General features: G+C 47.8%; 1 protein-coding gene across 3 annotated transcripts in view; it reads right to left on the reverse strand.

Moving 5' to 3' along the window:
• ACOX1 (acyl-CoA oxidase 1) overlaps nucleotides 1-22049 on the reverse strand; it is a 147846-nt gene that overhangs the window by 58619 nt on the left and 67178 nt on the right. Inside the window, exon 3 of one of the 3 annotated variants that reach the window (XM_069200196.1) lies at nucleotides 997-1157. The exons of the other annotated variants lie outside the window; for them this stretch is intronic. Within the exon in view, the coding sequence (XP_069056297.1) occupies nucleotides 997-1157 (161 nt within the window). The remainder of the gene's footprint in view (nucleotides 1-996; nucleotides 1158-22049) is intronic. 3 annotated transcript variants of the gene reach the window in all.

Raw genomic sequence — 22049 nt, forward strand, 5'->3', positions numbered from 1 at the left:
TACAGTCAATAATAACAGGTCAAATTCCGCAAAAGACAAAGTACATAACACCCTTAAATCATAGTGAGAGGATTAGAAGAGTGTCTGCTTGAGATTCTATCACCGAAGCAGATTGGAGACAGGGTTCTGTCAAGTCATACAAACAGAAACACCAATGGTCACACTGATCTTGGCTTTCTTTTGAAACCTCGAAGGGGGTAAGCAGACATAGGGAATTTACTTTACAAACAAAGGTAGCTTTCTTTGTCCACTGACTGAAAATGGTGAAGTAAAAGGAGGGACTGGCAAAGATGCAATGTACGAAAGGATACTTATTGCCCTATCTGTTCTCAGCAAACGGAAAAAAAACAGTCAAGAGTGGACTAATGATAGTCGTGGAACCAATGCGTTCCCTTTTTGTATTAAACAAGCCTCCCCTCTTTTGTCTACTGAAAATGAATTAACAATAAAACAGGCAAAACAATATAGTGACTGACTACAAGAATATGTTACAGCTAGCACAGGAGAGAAATAAAATAAAAAAATGAAAAAGAAAAAAAAAAAAGAAAAAAAAAACTTACAGCCTCAAGATATTCCTTGTAATGAGAAGTTAAAATTAGAATTTTTGTGGAAACTGAAATATAGCCTTCTCTAAAGACTGTTGCACTTAATTTAAGTCAGACGTTTATTTGTAGGGTTTCAAAATACAAAAGACGTTTACTTATTTTATAAGTTGTGTTTGCGCTGTACTTTGAAAAACACTAAATGCTGAACATCTTGGCACATTGCTATGGTACCAAAATCTTTCTGTTTTAATACTTGCACAAGGACTGCACTTAAATAGGGATAAAAACCACAAAGGCAGAAAGTATTACCAAGCAACTGCCTTGCAGTTCCTACCAGTAGCACTGCCCGTAAACCAATAGTATTATTCTTTGGCTTCCAGTTGCTTACATGTTGTAGATCCCCATGGAAAGGAAGAAGCCTTTGCCTCAGCAAGGACAAATGTTATCATACCGTGACCCATCTCGGTTTGGGCGTAGGTGCCAATGATCTCCAGATTCCAGGCTGGCATAAAGAATCTCTCCTGCTGTTCGGCAGTTGCCTGGCTAAGGAGGGTGGGCAGGAACATGCCCAGGTGAATATCCAGAGGTTCAGGCCGTCCGCGATGCACAAAACTGCAAACAAATTCCAGGGGCACAGGAAGGAATTGTAATGTGAAGAGGGAAAGGGAGGGAATCAAAGAAGATGAAAAGATCACAGGGAAAGAGAGGGGGAAATAAGAAAAACAATAAAAATAAAGATCTCTAATGATTAAAAAGCATGCAAATTAAAACAGAGGTCAGCACATCATCTTTGGGTCCTAGGACAGATCACCTGCTTCTACCATTCTTGCAGTCTTATGAGCAAGCCACAACTTCCAGGAAATACAAATCATTTAATCCAATGTCACATTTTACGACACTGATTTGGGTTTTTTCTGGATATTTAGAATTTAGCCATTTTCAATATTGTCCAATGCTTAGGATCTAGGGGCAGATAAAAAAGGCTGTTTGGGGGCAGATACTTTGTGATACTCAAAATGACAAGGTTTGTGAGTAAAAAGTGCTTTTTAAACCGTACAAAGCCCTAATAAAATGTCCTTTAAGACCCTTTGTGAATCACACATGCCAGGGAGCACGGAAGGGGTTGCCATACTCCTATTTAGGAGCGGGAAAGGTATGAATCAACGGACTGTGACCATAACAGTGGTTGCAAAGCATTTATTGCAATCACTCAAATGGGGGTGGAAGGATACACTACGACATCCAATAGCATTAAGTGATAGAGGGCTACTGCAATGGGCTGAGCAAAAATGTGACTTACAAAGCCTCAAGCCAATGGTTGGAAGACACTAGCCAAAGAAAGCCAATGGCTTAAAGGGGTGGATCAGAAGCTCATTCTACCTATATTGTTAGCAGTAGGTGTGTTTGACAACTGTACTGTCAAAATCCAGAACTAAAAATGGACATAAGGGTTTGAAAACAGCAACTTGCTTACTTAACATTCATTACGCGATGCAACCTATAAAGGTCACACCACAATATGAATCCCTGTTTGCAGACCAGTCTGTGTGCAATCTGTACATCCCTGGTTTGCAAGCAAAGATGGTGCATCTGGCCCTTAGACATTTGGCAGATCTCAACTCTTCCACCCTGTGCACCAGTCAATGAGTGCAATAGGAAGAAAGTGCTTTCCAGTGTAAGAAGCTGGAACATAGAATAATGTTGGGGCCTAACTAAGATCATTGCTAGGTTAGTGATGCTAAGTCCCTTCCCTTGCATTACATCTACATTTCACACATACCCCCTGAATCTGGATGACTCTCTCCCCTGGATCTCTTGAGATACCATTCTCCATTCAATTTCTGTAGGAATTCTGACATGGATACAGAATAACCGTGAATCGGAGGTATACTGTTTGGTAGAAATCACCACCTCAGATCACAGAATCAACTTGTAGAAAAGTACCAACTGTCCCTTACTTGCTCAGCCTTCTACACACCTATCTTACCTGCAAATAGATCTAAACTGTGATCTGTAAAAGCAAGTTGGACCCAAGAAAAGAGTGCTGCTCACCTCAGTGCACCCAGTGAATCATCAATCAGTTAGAATATGAATAAAATCAACTTATGCAATTTCTGTGAGGAAGGGGGAGGGGGAGTTCCATACCCAGCGGAAACAGAAAACATTTAACCAGATTGGCAGCATGAAAGAACGATGGTTGCAGTTCAAGAAATGTCCAAGCTCTTGTTCAGAACAGCTGTGGGATGGCACACACTGCCGTAATCAACGAGAGCAGCATCAATAGACCTTCAAGAGGTTGGTATGCTCATCAATATCTTTGGCTGTGTGGCTGTTACAATAACTAACATCAGAGCCACATTCACATTGATGTTTTGACAACATTTCTATTAAAAGCAACAAGGGGTTACACAAAGTCCATTGGGGTCAAATGCAGCATAATGTACAGAAAAATAAAGACTGTGTTCACAGCACATCAATCAATCAATCAATCAATTATATTTATACAGCGCGCTACTCACCCGTGAGGGTCTCAAGGCGCTAGGGGGTGGGGGTCACTGCTGCTCGAAGAGCCATGTCTTGAGCTGCCTCCGGAAGGCGAGGTGGTCCTGAGGTGGGCGGGGAGGGAGTTCCACATCTTGGCTGCAAGGTAGGAGAAGGATTTCCCACCTGCAGTGGTTCGGTGGATGCGAGGGACGGCGGCGAGTGCGAGGCTGGTGGAACGAAGTTGACGGGTGGGCGTGTAGAAGGTGAGGTGACGGTTGAGGTATTCGGGGCCGTTGTTGTGGAGGGCTTTGTGTGCGTGGGTGAGGAGCCTGAAGGTGATCCTTTTGTTGATGGGTAGCCAGTGCAGGTGTCTCAGGTGGGCGGAGATGTGGCTGTGGCGGGGTACGTCGAGGATGAGGCGTGCAGAGGCGTTTTGTATTCGCTGAAGACGTTTCTGAAGTTTTGCGGCGATTCCTGCGTATAGGGTGTTTCCGTAGTCTAGGCGGCTCGTGACGAGGGCGTGGGTCACAGTTTTTCTGGTGTCGGCGGGGATCCAGCGGAAGATCTTTCAGAGCATGCGGAGTGTGAGGAAGCAAGAAGACGAGACGGCGTTGACTTGTTTGGTTATGGTGAGAAGGGGGTCCAGGATGAATCCGAGGTTGCGTGCGTGGGGGTCGGTGCGGTGCCCAGGGCCGTGGGCCACCAAGAATCGTCCCAGGCGGACGGGGTGTTTCCGAGGATGAGGATTTCCGTTTTGACTGAGTTCAGCTTCAGGTGGCTGAGTTTCATCCATTCTGCGACGTCTTTCATTCCATCCTGCAGGTTGGTTTTGGCGGTGGCTGGGTCTTTGGTGAGGGAAAGTATCAGCTGGGTGTCATCGGCGTAGGAGATGATTTTGATGTTGTGTTTGCGTGCGATGTCGGCGAGGGGGCTCATGTAGACATTGAAGAGAGTCAGGCTGAGCGAGGAGCCCTGTGGGACGCAGCAGATGATCTCGGTGGGATCCGAGCGGAACGGCGGGAGATAGACTCTTTGGGAGCGGTCGGAGAGAAAAGAGGCGATCCAGTCCAGGGTCTGTCCTTGGATACCGGTGGAGCGGAGGCGGGATATTAGGGTGTGGTGGCAGACGGTGTCGAAGGCAGCAGAGAGTTCGAGGAGGATGAGGGCGGCTGTTTCTCCGTTGTCCAGCAGAGTTCGGATGTCGTCGGTGACTGCGATGAGGGCGGTTTCCGTGCTGTGGTTGGCCCGGAATCCGGATTGGGAGGGGTCGAGCAGGTTGTTGTCTTCGAGGAAGTTTGTCAGTTGTTTGTTGACGGCCTTCTCGATGACTTTGGCCGGGAAGGGGAGGAGCGAGATGGGGTGGAAGTTCTTCAGGTCGCTGGGGTCCGCCGTGGGTTTCTTCAGGAGAGCGTTGACTTCCGCGTGTTTCCAGCTCTCGGGGAAGGTGGCAGATGCAAACGAGCTGTTGATGATGGTCTGGAGATGGGGGGTGATGATGTCGTCGGCTTTGTTGAAGATGTAATGTGGGCAAGGGTCCGAGGGGGCACCGGAGTGGATGGTGTTCATGGTAGTTTTGGTCTCTTTGGCACTGATGGGTGTCCAGGCATTGAGGGTGACGGCTGAGGCTGTGGGTTCCGTGGTGGTCGGCGGGGTCTGTGGACCGAAGCTGTCGTGTAGGTCGGTGATCTTTCGATGGAAGAAGGTAGCGAGGGAGTTGCAGAGTTCTTGTGAGGGCGTGATGGAGTTGGAGCTGGTGTTGGGATTGGAGAGCTCTTTGACGATGTTGAAGAGTTCTTTGCTGTTGTGAGTGTTCTTGTCCAGTCTTTCTTTGAAGGATGCTTGTAGGAAGTTGGCTCTGTATGTGCTATTTCAAAGTAAGGAATAGCATGCACAGAGTCCAAGGGTTCCCCTTAGAGGTAAAATAGTGGTAAAAATAGATAATACTAATGCTCTATTTTGTGGTAGTGTGGTCGAGCAGTAGGCTTATCCAAGGAGTAGTGTTAAGCATTTGTTGTACATACACACAGACAATAAATGAGGTACACACACTCAGGGACAAATCCAGCCAATAGGTTTTTATATAGAAAAATATCTTTTCTTAGTTTATTTTAAGAACCACAGGTTCAAATTCTACATGTAATATCTCATTCGAAAGGTATTGCAGGTAAGTATTTTAGGAACTTCAAATCATCAAAATTGCATGTATACTTTTCAAGTTATTCACAAATAGCTGTTTTAAAAGTGGACACTTAGTGCAATTTTCACAGTTCCTAGGGGAGGTAAGTATTTGTTAGGTTAACCAGGTAAGTAAGACACTTACAGGGCTTAGTTCTTGGTCCAAGGTAGCCCACCGTTGGGGGTTCAGAGCAACCCCAAAGTCACCACACCAGCAGCTCAGGGCCGGTCAGGTGCAGAGTTCAAAGTGGTGCCCAAAACACATAGGCTAGAATGGAGAGAAGGGGGTGCCCCGGTTCCGGTCTGCTTGCAGGTAAGTACCCGCGTCTTCGGAGGGCAGACCAGGGGGGTTTTGTAGGGCACCGGGGGGGACACAAGTCCACACAGAAATTTCACCCTCAGCAGCGCGGGGGCGGCCGGGTGCGGTGTAGAAACAAGCGTTGGGTTTTCAATGTTAGTCTATGAGAGATCTCAGGATCTCTTCAGCGCTGCAGGCAGGCAAGGGGGGGATTCCTCGGGGAAACCTCCACTTGGTTAAGGGAGAGGGACTCCTGGGGGTCACTTCTCCAGTGAAAGTCCGGTCCTTCAGGTCCTGGGGGCTGCGGGTGCAGGGTCTCTCCCAGGCGTCGGGACTTTAGGTTCAAAGAGTCGCGGTCAGGGGAAGCCTCGGGATTCCCTCTGCAGGCGGCGCTGTGGGGGCTCAGGGGGGACAGGTTTTGGTACTCACAGTATCAGAGTAGTCCTGGGGTCCCTCCTGAGGTGTTGGATCGCCACCAGCCGAGTCGGGGTCGCCGGGTGCAGTGTTGCAAGTCTCACGCTTCTTGCGGGGAGCTTGCAGGGTTCTTTCAAGGCTGCTGGAAACAAAGTTGCAGCCTTTCTTGGAGCAGGTCCGCTGTCCTCGGGAGTTTCTTGTCTTTTCGAAGCAGGGGCAGTCCTCAGAGGATGTCGAGGTCGCTGGTCCCTTTGGAAGGCGTCGCTGGAGCAGGATCTTTGGAAGGCAGGAGACAGGCCGGTGAGTTTCTGGAGCCAAGGCAGTTGTCGTCTTCTGGTCTTCCTCTGCAGGGGTTTTCAGCTAGGCAGTCCTTCTTCTTGTAGTTGCAGGAATCTGATTTTCTAGGGTTCAGGGTAGCCCTTAAATACTAAATTTAAGGGCGTGTTTAGGTCTGGGGGGTTAGTAGCCAATGGCTACTAGCCCTGAGGGTGGGTACACCCTCTTTGTGCCTCCTCCCAAGGGGAGGGGGTCACAATCCTAACCCTATTGGGGGAATCCTCCATCTGCAAGATGGAGGATTTCTAAAAGTCAGAGTCACCTCAGCTCAGGACACCTTAGGGGCTGTCCTGACTGGCCAGTGACTCCTCCTTGTTGCTTTCTTTGTTCCCTCCAGCCTTGCCGCCAAAAGTGGGGGCCGTGGCCGGAGGGGGCGGGCAACTCCACTAAGCTGGAGTGCCCTGCTGGGCTGTGACAAAGGGGTGAGCCTTTGAGGCTCACCGCCAGGTGTCACAGCTCCTGCCTGGGGGAGGTGTTAGCATCTCCACCCAGTGCAGGCTTTGTTACTGGCCTCAGAGTGACAAAGGCACTCTCCCCATGGGGCCAGCAACATGTCTCTGGTGTGGCAGGCTGCTGGAACTAGTCAGCCTACACAGACAGTCGGTTAAGTTTCAGGGGGCACCTCTAAGGTGCCCTCTGTGGTGTATTTTACAATAAAATGTACACTGCCATCAGTGTGCATTTATTGTGCTGAGAAGTTTGATACCAAACTTCCCAGTTTTCAGTGTAGCCATTATGGTGCTGTGGAGTTCGTGTTTGACAGACTCCCAGACCATATACTCTTATGGCTACCCTGCACTTACAATGTCTAAGGTTTTGTTTAGACACTGTAGGGGTACCATGCTCATGCACTGGTACCCTCACCTATGGTATAGTGCACCCTGCCTTAGGGCTGTAAGGCCTGCTAGAGGGGTGTCTTACCTATACTGCATAGGCAGTGAGAGGCTGGCATGGCACCCTGAGGGGAGTGCCATGTCGACTTACTCGTTTTGTCCTCACTAGCACACACAAGCTGGCAAGCAGTGTGTCTGTGCTGAGTGAGAGGTCTCCAGGGTGGCATAAGACATGCTGCAGCCCTTAGAGACCTTCCTTGGCATCAGGGCCCTTGGTACTAGAAGTACCAGTTACAAGGGACTTATCTGGATGCCAGGGTCTGCCAATTGTGGATACAATGGTACATTTTAGGTGAAAGAACACTGGTGCTGGGGCCTGGTTAGCAGGGTCCCAGCACACTTCTCAGTCAAGTCAGCATCAGTATCAGGCAAAAAGTGGGGGGTAACTGCAACAGGGAGCCATTTCTTTACACAAGCCCCCCCCCAGCCCACAGGCCAGGAGACTCAGCCAAAGCTGGAAGAGTCTTCCTAGTCTGTCAGGCGAGGAAGAGTAGAGGAAATGGCTGGTTTGTTGCAGGGCCTACTCTGCCTTACATCCTCCTGTTCAGGTCATTCCCTCTGGGGAACTGACCCACTTCCACAGTGATAGGACCTAGTCTGAACTGCCTCTTGTCTGTGCTTTTTATGTCTTCACCCATTCTCTCTATTTTGGGGTTAGAGGTATCCACCTCTGCTAATCTTATCTTAGCCAGGGTCACCCCTAGCTTACCCAAAGAGGTTACCCAGAGCTGGAGTAACCCCACCATGACCAACAGGGTCAGGGGGCCTAACTTGCTATTTGGCATGGGGTCAGACCACCATGCCAAGGATAGTGCAGCCATAAAGGCTAACACCCAGCAGAGGCCACTGACAGCTGTCAGTGCCCAGAACCACACCTTTAGCTCTTCACCTACAAGGGAAGGGGCTAAGTTACAGGCTTCTTTGGGTTCAGGGTGCCTGTCTGCTGTATTAGAGTGGGGGGTTACCACATCTTGTAGTAAACACCCTTCTTCCACTCTTTCTTCTGTTAGCTGAGGAGCCACCCACTCAGGCTTAACAGTTGCCTGACTAGCCAGGACTTCTTGTGGGTCAGGTTGGACTCTATCAGAGCCACTTTTGGAGTTCTCCCCTACTGGAGCAGAATCTCCTTGGCTTGCTGGAACCTTGGCTAAAGGTTGTCCACCTTTCCTACTCTGTTTCCTTTTCTTTTTCTTCTGGGGCCTACTTGCATTTACTGCAGAGGCAGGCACTCCAGAATCCTTGGGAGAGGACTGGCACTGGACCAGTTCCTCTCTTAGGCTCTGACTAACCTCTGGGTAGTCATTTCCAAGGAGACAATCAAGGGGGAGGTCTGTACTGACTACCACCCTTCTCCAGCTAAAAGTTCCACCCACTTCTATGGGCACAAGAGCCACAGGCCTATTAGTGACCCTGTCTGGGCTAACTCTTACTCTGGCCATCTCTCCTGGGATGTACTGGTTTGAGAGCACCAGCCTGTCATGCACAATAGTGTGACTGGCACAAGTGTCTCTCAGGGCAGTGGCTGGGATTCCATTCACCTGTAGGTGGTGGAAGTGTCTACTTCCCTCTGGAATCTCCAACTCACCTGTTGGGCCCATTTTCCAGTTGAAAGCTATGAAGACCTCCTCATCTGAGGAGTCATCCCCAATGGCTACACTGGTTACCCCTGGGATTTTGCTAGGGGGTTTGTTTTTGGGACAAGAAGTGTCCTTGGTGTGGTGCCCTGTCTGTTTACAGTTATGGCACCATGCCTTAGTGGCATCCCAGCTCTTACCCTGGTACCCACCTTTGTTTTGGGTTGTGTCTCGGGGCCCACCCACCTGGTCTGGTTTTTGGGGGCCTACAGAGGACTCTTTTTCTTTGTTTCTAGTGTCACCCACTTTCTCCTGAGGAGGTTTTGTAACCCCTTTCTTTTGGTCACCCCCAGTGGAAGTTTTGGTTACCCTAGTCTTGACCCAGTGGTCTGCCTTCTTTCCCAATTCTTGGGGAGAAATTGGACCTAGGTCTACCAGATACTGATGCAACTTTTCATTGAAGCAGTTACTTAAAATGTGTTCTTTCATAAACAAATTATAAAGCCCAACATAGTCATACACTTCATTTCCAGTTACCCAACCATCCAGTGTTTTCACTGAGTAGTCAACATAATCAACCCAGGTCTGGCTCGAGGATTTTTGAGCCCCCCTGAATCTAATTCTATACTCCTCAGTGGAGAATCCAAAGCCCTCAATCAGGGTACCCTTCATGAGGTCATAAGATTCTGCATCTTTTCCAGAGAGTGTGAGGAGTCTATCCCTACACTTTCCTGTGAACATTTCCCAAAGGAGAGCACCCCAGTGAGATTTGTTCACTTTTCTGGTTACACAAGCCCTCTCAAAAGCTGTGAACCATTTGGTGATGTCATCACCATCTTCATATTTTGTTACAATCCCTTTGGGGATTTTCAACATGTCAGGAGAATCTCTGACCCTATTTATGTTGCTGCCACCATTGATGGGTCCTAGGCCCATCTCTTGTCTTTCCCTCTCTATGGCTAGGATCTGTCTTTCCAAAGCCAATCTTTTGGCCATCCTGGCTAACTGGATGTCCTCTTCACTGGGGTTATCCTCAGTGATTTCAGAGGTGTTGGTCTCTCCTGTGAGGGAACCAGCATCTCTGACTATTATTTTTGGAGTCAGGGTTTGAGGGACCCTGTTCTCCCTAGATAGGACTGGTAGGGGGGAATTTTCCTCCAAGTCACTATCCTCTTCCTCTGAGTTGCCACCCTCAGAGGGGTTGGCCTTTGCAAACTCTGCCAACAGCTCCTGGAGCTGTAGTTTGGAAGGTCTGGGGCCCATTGTTATTTTCTTTATTTTACAGAGTGACCTTAGCTCCCTCATCTTAAGATGGAGGTAAGGTGTGGTGTCGAGTTCCACCACAGTCACATCTGTGCTAGACATTTTGCTTCTAAAAGTTGGAATACTTTTTAAGAATCTAAAACTGGTTCTAGAATCTAATTCAAACTTTTACAAACTTTTAAACTCTAAAAGAAATGCTAAACAGGATCTAACACAAGGCCCTAGCAGGTCTTTTAAGAATTTAGAAAACTTTTCAAATTGCAAAAATCAATTTCTAATGACAATTTTGGAATTTGTCGTGTGATCAGGTATTGGCTGAGTAGTCCAGCAAATGCAAAGTCTTGTACCCCACCGCTGATCCACCAATGTAGGAAGTTGGCTCTGTATGTGCTATTTCAAAGTAAGGAATAGCATGCACAGAGTCCAAGGGTTCCCCTTAGAGGTAAAATAGTGGTAAAAATAGATAATACTAATGCTCTATTTTGTGGTAGTGTGGTCGAGCAGTAGGCTTATCCAAGGAGTAGTGTTAAGCATTTGTTGTACATACACACAGACAATAAATGAGGTACACACACTCAGGGACAAATCCAGCCAATAGGTTTTTATATAGAAAAATATCTTTTCTTAGTTTATTTTAAGAACCACAGGTTCAAATTCTACATGTAATATCTCATTCGAAAGGTATTGCAGGTAAGTATTTTAGGAACTTCAAATCATCAAAATTGCATGTATACTTTTCAAGTTATTCACAAATAGCTGTTTTAAAAGTGGACACTTAGTGCAATTTTCACAGTTCCTAGGGGAGGTAAGTATTTGTTAGGTTAACCAGGTAAGTAAGACACTTACAGGGCTTAGTTCTTGGTCCAAGGTAGCCCACCGTTGGGGGTTCAGAGCAACCCCAAAGTCACCACACCAGCAGCTCAGGGCCGGTCAGGTGCAGAGTTCAAAGTGGTGCCCAAAACACATAGGCTAGAATGGAGAGAAGGGGGTGCCCCGGTTCCGGTCTGCTTGCAGGTAAGTACCCGCGTCTTCGGAGGGCAGACCAGGGGGGTTTTGTAGGGCACCGGGGGGGACACAAGTCCACACAGAAATTTCACCCTCAGCAGCGCGGGGGCGGCCGGGTGCGGTGTAGAAACAAGCGTCGGGTTTTCAATGTTAGTCTATGAGAGATCTCGGGATCTCTTCAGCGCTGCAGGCAGGCAAGGGGGGGATTCCTCGGGGAAACCTCCACTTGGTTAAGGGAGAGGGACTCCTGGGGGTCACTTCTCCAGTGAAAGTCCGGTCCTTCAGGTCCTGGGGGCTGCGGGTGCAGGGTCTCTCCCAGGCGTCGGGACTTTAGGTTCAAAGAGTCGCGGTCAGGGGAAGCCTCGGGATTCCCTCTGCAGGCGGCGCTGTGGGGGCTCAGGGGGGACAGGTTTTGGTACTCACAGTATCAGAGTAGTCCTGGGGTCCCTCCTGAGGTGTTGGATCGCCACCAGCCGAGTCGGGGTCGCCGGGTGCAGTGTTGCAAGTCTCACGCTTCTTGCGGGGAGCTTGCAGGGTTCTTTCAAGGCTGCTGGAAACAAAGTTGCAGCCTTTCTTGGAGCAGGTCCGCTGTCCTCGGGAGTTTCTTGTCTTTTCGAAGCAGGGGCAGTCCTCAGAGGATGTCGAGGTCGCTGGTCCCTTTGGAAGGCGTCGCTGGAGCAGGATCTTTGGAAGGCAGGAGACAGGCCGGTGAGTTTCTGGAGCCAAGGCAGTTGTCGTCTTCTGGTCTTCCTCTGCAGGGGTTTTCAGCTAGGCAGTCCTTCTTCTTGTAGTTGCAGGAATCTGATTTTCTAGGGTTCAGGGTAGCCCTTAAATACTAAATTTAAGGGCGTGTTTAGGTCTGGGGGGTTAGTAGCCAATGGCTACTAGCCCTGAGGGTGGGTACACCCTCTTTGTGCCTCCTCCCAAGGGGAGGGGGTCACAATCCTAACCCTATTGGGGGAATCCTCCATCTGCAAGATGGAGGATTTCTAAAAGTCAGAGTCACCTCAGCTCAGGACACCTTAGGGGCTGTCCTGACTGGCCAGTGACTCCTCCTTGTTGCTTTCTTTGTTCCCTCCAGCCTTGCCGCCAAAAGTGGGGGCCGTGGCCGGAGGGGGCGGGCAACTCCACTAAGCTGGAGTGCCCTGCTGGGCTGTGACAAAGGGGTGAGCCTTTGAGGCTCACCGCCAGGTGTCACAGCTCCTGCCTGGGGGAGGTGTTAGCATCTCCACCCAGTGCAGGCTTTGTTACTGGCCTCAGAGTGACAAAGGCACTCTCCCCATGGGGCCAGCAACATGTCTCTGGTGTGGCAGGCTGCTGGAACTAGTCAGCCTACACAGACAGTCGGTTAAGTTTCAGGGGGCACCTCTAAGGTGCCCTCTGTGGTGTATTTTACAATAAAATGTACACTGCCATCAGTGTGCATTTATTGTGCTGAGAAGTTTGATACCAAACTTCCCAGTTTTCAGTGTAGCCATTATGGTGCTGTGGAGTTCGTGTTTGACAGACTCCCAGACCATATACTCTTATGGCTACCCTGCACTTACAATGTCTAAGGTTTTGTTTAGACACTGTAGGGGTACCATGCTCATGCACTGGTACCCTCACCTATGGTATAGTGCACCCTGCCTTAGGGCTGTAAGGCCTGCTAGAGGGGTGTCTTACCTATACTGCATAGGCAGTGAGAGGCTGGCATGGTACCCTGAGGGGAGTGCCATGTCGACTTACTCGTTTTGTCCTCACTAGCACACACAAGCTGGCAAGCAGTGTGTCTGTGCTGAGTGAGAGGTCTCCAGGGTGGCATAAGACATGCTGCAGCCCTTAGAGACCTTCCTTGGCATCAGGGCCCTTGGTACTAGAAGTACCAGTTACAAGGGACTTATCTGGATGCCAGGGTCTGCCAATTGTGGATACAATGGTACATTTTAGGTGAAAGAACACTGGTGCTGGGGCCTGGTTAGCAGGGTCCCAGCACACTTCTCAGTCAAGTCAGCATCAGTATCAGGCAAAAAGTGGGGGGTAACTGCAACAGGGAGCCATTTCTTTACAATGCTCTTTTGGTGGCGCGGATCAGCTGGTGGTGTTCGCGGGTGGCGATTTTGAGGGCTGACATGTTTTCTGCGGTGTGATCTTTGCTCCAGGTTTTCTCGAGGGTACGGCAGGTTTTTTTGGATTCTTGGAGGGCGTCTGTGAATCATTGAGGTTTCCTGGTGTTGGTCTGTCTTGGGAGACGTCTGAGGGAGGCGAGGTTGTCAGCGCAGTTGGTGATCCACTGTGTGTGAGGCTGAGGGCTGCGTTGTTTGCGTCGGAGGTGATGGTAGGTTGGTTGTGGTTGAGAGTGAAGAGTAGCTGTTCTGTGGAGATTTTGTTCCAAGGTCTGCGTGAGATGGGTTGTGTGCGAAGGTGGAGAGTCTTGCGTCTGAAGGTAAAGTAGACACATCTGTGGTCGGTCCAGTGTATTTCGGAGGAGTGGCTGAAGGATACGTGGTTGCTGGCAGAGAAGATGGGGTCGAGCGTGTGTCCGGCGATGTGGGTGGGGGTGTTCACCAGTTGCTTGAACCCAGTCTGCAGGACAAGGCTCACTTGACATTGGACTCCAAAACCATATTCAATGTGTCCCTCGACATAAGCTCCAAGCTCTAGCTCTAATAAGAGCATCTCATCACACAAGGCCCACAACAGAAACCAGAGAAGTGCAAAATGCATAAACACGTTCCTTTCATAGCTTCAAACTCAGTCTTCTCTACCTCTGCATGTTGATATTGGGAGAAATCTGCCCCACACCTTGCACTCTTCCTGGTAATGTGTCTGGACAACCTCAATCTTCCCAAACCTGAATGTGGGATATCTCAATTAACGTTGTCATCCTTCTACCCATAGTTATATAATGCCTTCTCTCACAGTATAAATGTGGCATTCTGCTCTCATCTTAGAAGGGCAAAACTGTATATCATCACCACACACCAAAACCTTGCTCCCAGACTCCTGTAAGCTGCAGTGTTAAAAACTTTACGTTGGGCAATGCATGAAGTAGAGCACAATGATTCAATATAAACACAGGCTGCAGGAAAACACAAGCCATCCTCCATTTTAGCATGCAGTGCTGTCCCTACCCAGAGAACAATTCACAGAAGGCAGAGAAGCCCAGCAGTGCAGGAGATGTCAAGCAATTTTATTAGATAAGATCACGGGCCTCAGAGTATAAGGCAGTAAAGCATCAGGAAATTAAAGCATATTCATCATGGTGACCACAACATGGTGGGTGATGTGGTAGCAAGCTACTGCTAGAAGTTTGACGTCAGCATGGGTAAAGGAAGTGAGGGTGCTTAATTTCTTCTCTTTCAAGCAGCTGGCATTCTAAAAAGAACAGCATATCTAGTGGTCTAACACCCATGATGCTTTTGGAGAGGCAAAGACATTATTGCCTTATAATGTAGAAATGTTGTAAACGTTTCCAAAAGATTACAACCTAGGCTAAACATTTAGTGCTTTCAATGTGCACAAACACGTCATTACACTTCGACCCTGCCCTCTATCACTGGCTTGCACTCAACTCCCCCTCTCTACCCTGCCTGCCTTCATAAGCCCAATCTAATTTCACTGCTATCAACTTAGCCTCCTACCTTTTTCTACAAAATGTCCGAAAATCAGCCCACGCCAAACATAACAGTCCCAGACTCCAGCCACATTCACTTCACTGTCTTCCAATTACACTGTCATTCTTAACCTAATTTCTCCCTAAAACACCCAGAGTTCACCCTCCTACTACGATCTGCCAAACCTTCCTACACTACTTTCAACTTCTTAATTTGTCAAATTATTATGCCTCAGGCAGTCATTTCTAGAGGCATGGCTTACCTTTATCACTCTTTTCAGTCAGTCAAATGCTTTCAGTTACCTAGCCACAACATTTCACATTTGCAGCACTCCTGGATCTACTCAAACAGCCAACTGCTGACCCACTTCCCTTTCTAACTAATTAAATTGCAAAACAGATACACACAACTTTTACAGGTAGGTTACAGTCTCATCACAAGCAGTATGCATTCAGAAGTATTCAGAGTCTGACAGTTGCAGTTGAATAAGACTTAACCGACCACCTCACCAGCATCAGACACTCCTAATGATTAGCATCCCGGGCTCCATTTCAAGAGTCAAGGAATTTCTCTCTAAGCTAGACTTGCACCACAAATTTTCTGTGGTAGTTTAAAAAAAATGGAATAAGCTCCCCTGGGGTTACGCTAGAGTTTAAAACGTAGGGGAGTAATGGACAGAGGTCTGTCTTATGGTTACTGTCGGCCCTTACATCAAGTCCATCATCTCTCAACAAGTAAGCACATAGTGGAGCCTGTATGTCTTTGTCTCTGGTACTAAGTAGTATGAGGTCCTGAAAAGGCTCCAACTGATTCCTACAATAGGCCATATCCTTAAGCCAGTGTGCGTCCTTTGGCAGGGGCACTTGCCCAAGTACATTGCCACCCTTCTTTTGGCTAGCAGGATTGGCAACACCAGAAATAATCAGTTGGAAGGGGGAATAGTTTGTGCAAACCCTAATACTGCAACTTCAACTGTTGTCTAAATGTTCTTGTCCATCATGCTGTAGAGTGCCATGAAAATGTCTTTCCGGTAATGATAAATCAGGGGAAAAAATACAAGCTAAATGCATAAAGTCAGTGTTCCCTATCCTGCATCGTAAATACTGTGAGCCCGCTCTAAGACCCATCCGCCTCAATGATGCAGGTGAGTGATCCAACTTATGGAGGATTCTGGAATACATTAATAGAATCTGTAGTTGGGGTTGTCTAGTCAATCGGAAACAAAATGCCCATTGCGCATCTGGGATGGGGGTGAGTGGTATCAGTATCTCAATGTTGTTCAATTTTGTGGTGATATAATGGTGCGTGATTTTGCATTTTCCTATATATTCTAGAAACTAGCCTCTTTGGTGCAGGCCTTTCATGGAGCGAAGGCTGGAGGAAGCACGAGGAATTGCGTATAGGTGGTTTTGCGTGCCACTCACAACCTGAAATAGAGGAATGTATCAAGCAGGGTATATTCTGTGCGAGTCTTCAATGCCTCCAAGGCCAATAACTTGCCACCAGAGAGTAAGTCATCTAATATAATCATCTTGAGCATGGTGAGTTAAGAGCAGGTCATGGGCTCACAAGTCATTGAAAGATCTGGGTTATGGCTCAGGTTATAGCAGGAGATCTCTTGCACAGACCTTCCCATGCTCACCACATACAGTGTACTGTATTGATCTCTCCTCTTGGCCTGCCTGAGCTCGAACATAGCGTAATGTTTAGCTTGAGGGGGATGCCAATGTCTGCCTCCAACGCTATGTAGGGCTGAAATAGCACAGGAAAGTACCAGAAGAAAGCAAAACGGGCCTGAGCACAGAAACAGCATAACTTGAAGTCTGGATCTTCAAACCCACCATGTTTGAAGGGTGAAGTCAAGTTCTCCCCTTGCACCCCGGGTTGCTTGCCTGCTCATGCAAGGCAGGACATGTTTGTTTTGAGGCAATGGAAAAATTATTTGAGGAAGGGCATGGGAATGCTGAGGAAGTAGAGTAGCCGCAGTAGAACTACCATCTTTGCCAGGCCTAGTCGTCTAGAACAACTAGCATTTAACCATCATACAGAGTATGGCTTTACGCAGCAATAAATACATTCACACACCCCATTTGATGGAAAGTGATCTTGCAAGGAAGTTCAATTTTTTCATCCACAAACACCAAAAGGTCCTAGTCTCCACCCTATGTCTTCTAGATCACAGTGTCATTCAACAGTCACTCACTCTACTCCGAACCACGCTTTACTTCACCAGCCCTCGATTATGCCTATTCTCATTATACCTTTCACACTACTCCTTTACAGTGTCTGTCCACTTCTCCACCCAGCCATCCCTCGAGGCTCGGTCTAGGGCCACTTCTCTAATTCCTATATTCTGCCTCCCTCCTTCTGGGACCTTTTGATTTTTTGGTATCTATCTTTATCCTGATGACATGGAAATGTGTGACCTTCCCATCGTTCTTCTTTAACCTTGAGCCTTGAATCTCTGACTACCAACAGTGACATAGAAAGGCCCTTGCTTACTAATTAGAACTTCCCAAAATGGAAACCCTATCTTTTCCTGAATCCTCTGTATTGGTCACTCTGCCTGTTTCTAGTCTACTTCCACTTGTCACTCAAACGCCCTCCTCATTCAGCCAAAATCCCTGGCTTACTCTTCAATTCCAGCATGAAGCTGGAGATGTTTATCTTTATTACAAACAGTGTGCCCAGGTTGCAGGTACTGTAAGTTTGAAAAAACATTACACTCACACTTTCTTCCACACTACCAAGTCCAAGATGAATGCACTGATAAATAAGAAAATCAGCTTTAACAGCAACCTTCTAGCAGGGCTTTAAAATACTCATTTTCTCTGCTTGGCAGAGTTATTACATTTTGCCGCGTGACCCTTCGCTAGCAATACCAGACACCCCTAACACTTCTTAGTAACACTAAAGTTGGTATCTGGCAAAAATGGTGCCCTTTATAAAGGTACTAACTCAGGTCATCAAGATGTTCCACATCACCTCTCATTTATTTCACCACTAATTAAATTCCCATTGCAAATATGCACTTTTTCAGTCCCCACCTTCTAGTCTGCAACATTTACCTTTTTCATCCATTTAGGACACCTTTCCTGAACTCAACCTCAGCTAACTACATTCAAGATTGCTCTCAATGCCCACCCTTTTTTGCAAGAGGTCCAATATGGCTGACAGCGAACTCACTCATCCAAGCTTTCACAGGCCCCAACACAATTACTCTATTGAAATTTGAATAACTGTAATTTATCCTATAGATGTGTAGTCACCCAACTTACCAGCCACCAGTGATATATGTTGTATTCTAAATCTATTCTCCTAAAACTGACAGCAATCTAAATACCAATGTTAGCTATGCACCATTTTCTGTTGTTTGAATATCCTCCACAGAAATTAATATGGACATTGGGCATGATGAATATGAATAGCTGTAAACGTACACAAGGAACTGTGACTGTAGCTTCCATTCTTGTGTATATCTAAACTTAATGATGCACCTCACCACCAATATGTTACTAATGAGATGATCATAGAATGGCGTAATGTTTGCGTGGAAGTTTGGGTCATGAAACAAAAACATAAATAAATTAAACACAAACGTTATAAATCTTCCTGCGTCTCAATGAACAAAAGTAAGGAAAACATGCCAGGGTCAACGAATGGTGTATGGTGTACATCTTATATGCTTTGAGTGTAAGTGGGGGTGTAGTGCTAGCATAGTGTAAATGGAACCTGTGGTGGTGATGGTGGTTGTGTAGATTATATGTGACAATACAGGAAGTAGTGTAAAGAACACAATTGATATTGTAACTAATAAATAGCTGCTGTAACATACAGGGGGCAATGTTCAGTGTATATATGGCATTGTATGGCATCATTAGAAGAAAGATGATGGTGTAGATGGTGCACGTGTTGGGAGTTGGGTGTTTGTTGAGTTGCAAAGTGTATCTAGTAATGTAGGTTGCAGGAGGAGGTCATAAGGTGTAGAGCAAAGTCAGGCCAGTAGGTTTTATCTGGTGGTGTAGGGCATCCTATCTTTTGTGTAGGGTGTAAGAATGCTCCACAGGAGGCTTTTCTACCAGCACCTCCTTCTGCTGCACTTTGCTCTGTATTGCCTCTATGCCTCTGCTTGGTCTCATTTGAGAACTTTCTCCACGGTCCTCCTTTGCCTGCATCTTTTCACCCTGCTGTACTCTCGCACCACTTCAAAGTACTGTATTGTCAGGTATGCAGATTCTTTCTAGACAATGGTAGAAATGATCAGCAGGCCGAGTCTCTCCTTTTATCTCTTTGGACTAGCATTTCACCATGAGGCTGTCTGATGTAGAGTCAAGTGGTAGGGTATCCAAACATTCAATCCATTTCTTCTTTTGATTTCTTTCACACAAATGAATTATTTCTCATCACCAGCGTAGTGAAGTCTCTTGTGTTTAGTAATCAATCTGGATTACAAAGACAAGTAGGCAGCTTCCTTATTAATGCAACAAGATAGGTTCACAAAACATCAGATTCAGGTCCAGTTAAGGATGTATCTAGACGATACCCCATCAGTAGCACAGGGCTTCCTTGCTCAGACTCTGGTGTAATTCGGAGACCCACACTCTAAGTGAAATAGCAACATTCCGTACAGAACCATGTTCATAGAAGAGCAGGGACACAACATGTGTATGAATGTACCGTTAATTACAGCTGCAGAGTTTGCATGATGCCAGTACCATTTCAAATCATATCCAGGCTCTGAAATGAGTACAGGACAGGCTGAGCGCTTTATTTTCAGGCAGAAGGTTTGCCTCCAGTTTGAGAAATAACTGGAACAAGTTGAACTTCTTCACGGTAAAAGAGTAGTCCTAAGCAAAACCCCACTAATGTGCAAGGTTGTGCAGGCCTTGATGCAGCATGGGCTACTCACATTCAACTGGAGTTTTCCTTTTCTGCATCCTCTGGTATTTGGATGCTGGCATTCTGAAGCAGAAGAGTGAACATGCAAACTGCAGGACCATACAACAAATGTATGAATGTCCTTCGTCTGGAAACAAAAGCCATCCCTTATGGTGGTAGGGTGGTTCTTTTTTCCAATCAGATTATTTCAGCAAAGCTTTGTGATACTCAAGCTTTGCTGTGCTCTTCACCACCTCACAGTGTATTCCCTTACTTCCTCTTTCATGCAATTGATTCTCCAGCTGTTTGCTGATGTATTTTCCTTTTTGTCTCCATATTTTGCCTATCTCTTATATTGTTCTCTTGGAGAGATGTTCCGTGTGCTTACTTGTACGTTTTCCTCCCTCTCCTTAAAAATGAACCTCTTCTTGGCTCTTCTGTCCTCCCCTTTTTTTGCCCCTTGGTCTGCCTCACCCTGTATTCCTAGTGTGCTATTAGGAAAGGTGTGTGGCATTAGGAATGGGTCACCCTACCCATCCATTTCACAAAACTAAGGAGAAAGTAAGGAAATAGAAGGAGAGAGAAAGGAAATGGGTAAATTCAGCAAGTAACAGAACTAAGGCCCTCATTACAACCCTGGCGGTCGGTGTTAAAGTGGCAGTAATACCGCCAACAGGCCGGCGGTTAAAAAAAAATGGGATAATGACCATGGCGGGAACCGCCAACACTTTAACACTCCGACCGCCACGGTGGTAGAAACAAACACCGCGAGGGTAACCGCCAACAGACAGGCGGAAGACAATGTACCTCCCACTGTATTACAAGGCACCAATCCGCCAGCTATTCTGGGGCGGTACCAATGCCATCAAAAGCACAGCGGAAACAGTCTGTGGAACGGAAACCACTCACCTCTCGACACCCAACGAGGAACCAGGACGCCATGGAGCCCGAGTTACAGGTGTTACCAATGTTGGTTTACCTCCTCTTCTACCAGGAACATCAGAAGGCGGCGACGACCACGGTGAGTACTGCACCTAGCACACAGGGGAGGGGGGGAGGAAAAAGAGAGTGACACACACATGCAACACCCCCACCCCCAACACCATACACACAAATACATGCATCAACATTACATTTACATCCTGTCACCCCCTGGGAGAACACAAGGACCAAATGAAATGATTGTAACAAGTGTAATCATCGAAAATCCAGATAGGGAAACAGGTCTGAAAAAGATCAAAATATACAAATATGTACAGCAACTACACAAGTCCAGATAGTGTTCCATTCATTGTCCGTGGACCAGTGGTCCCAAAATGCATGGGCGAAGCCCACACAATGCCTGCCTCAAAACGGAGAGAACACTGCAGGGGCATCAAGTCGAAAATAAACAGGCACCTCAGGGGGAAGGGGAGGGGGGTGGCACCTCAGCCGGATGAAGGGACGATGCCACTGCTCGACGAGGGTGCTCCATGCCCACAGATTGGTCCTGGGGAGTGCAAAGCCACAGTCTCACAAGTCTCTCAAGTGGGTGGTTTGCCCACAGATTGGTCCTGGGGAGTGCAAATCCACATTCTCACAAGTCTCTCAAGTGGGTGGGTTGCCCACATGTTCTGGAGGGGGCCTGATGCCCAGAGTGCTTCTTCCTGCCAAGGACTGGGGTAGTGGATGCTTTTCTCCACTGACTCTGGAGGGGGCTTTGTGCCCAGAGTGCTTCAACCTGCCAAGGACTGGGGTAGTGGATGCTTTTCCCCACTGGTTCTGGAGGGGGCATGGTGCCCAGAGTGCTTCATCCTGCCAAGGACTGGGGTAGTGGATGCTGTTCTCCACTGGTTCTGGAGGGAGCATGGTGCCCAGAGTGCTTCATGCTGCCAAGGACAGGGGTAGTGGATGCTTTTCTCCACTGGTTCTGGAGGGGGCATGGTGCCCAGAGTGCTTCATCCTGCCAAGGACTGGGGTAGTGGATGCTTTTCTCCACTGGTTCATGGTGCCCAGAGTGCTGCACATGGTGTGTGGCAGTTCCCATTCCCTCACCTGGGTGTGTGTGCCACGAGATTTTCTGGGAACATGTAGCATGATACTCCATGGAGGCAGAGACACTCCACCCTGCGGCGACTTTGCCTGCCAACTGCTGGTACTAACAGTGCTGGTTGTGGTGCCTCATGTAGTCTGTGCAGGGTCCAGGACTCTCCTGCAGCCTCGGACGGCTGCCCACTGGGAATGATGTTCATGTCAGCTGTGGTGGCACTGTCTGTGCACGTCGCAGGGCAGGTGGCGGTGGTTGCGGCCGTGTCTGTGGCGGAGATGCTGCCGGTGGTGCATGTGTCAGCACCTGTGGAGGGAGACAGCAGGACATCTCCTGCAGCCTCGGACAGCTGCCCACTAGGGATGATGCTGGGGACTTTTGCAGAGGCAGCAGACGTGCAGGTGGCGGTGGTTGCGGCGTTGGCCACCGCCGTACAGGTTGCTGTTCTGTTTGGCAGAAGGGGGTGACACCAGTCCCTCACTCGGAGGCTCCAAGCCCTGAACTGACTTCCCTTTAGCCTTGTGTCCCTTCCCCACTTTGGAAGTCGCTGCTGGGACCTTGG

Source organism: Pleurodeles waltl, chromosome 7 (assembly GCF_031143425.1).
Source record: "Pleurodeles waltl isolate 20211129_DDA chromosome 7, aPleWal1.hap1.20221129, whole genome shotgun sequence".
In the NCBI taxonomy this organism is placed as follows: domain Eukaryota; kingdom Metazoa; phylum Chordata; class Amphibia; order Caudata; family Salamandridae; genus Pleurodeles; species Pleurodeles waltl.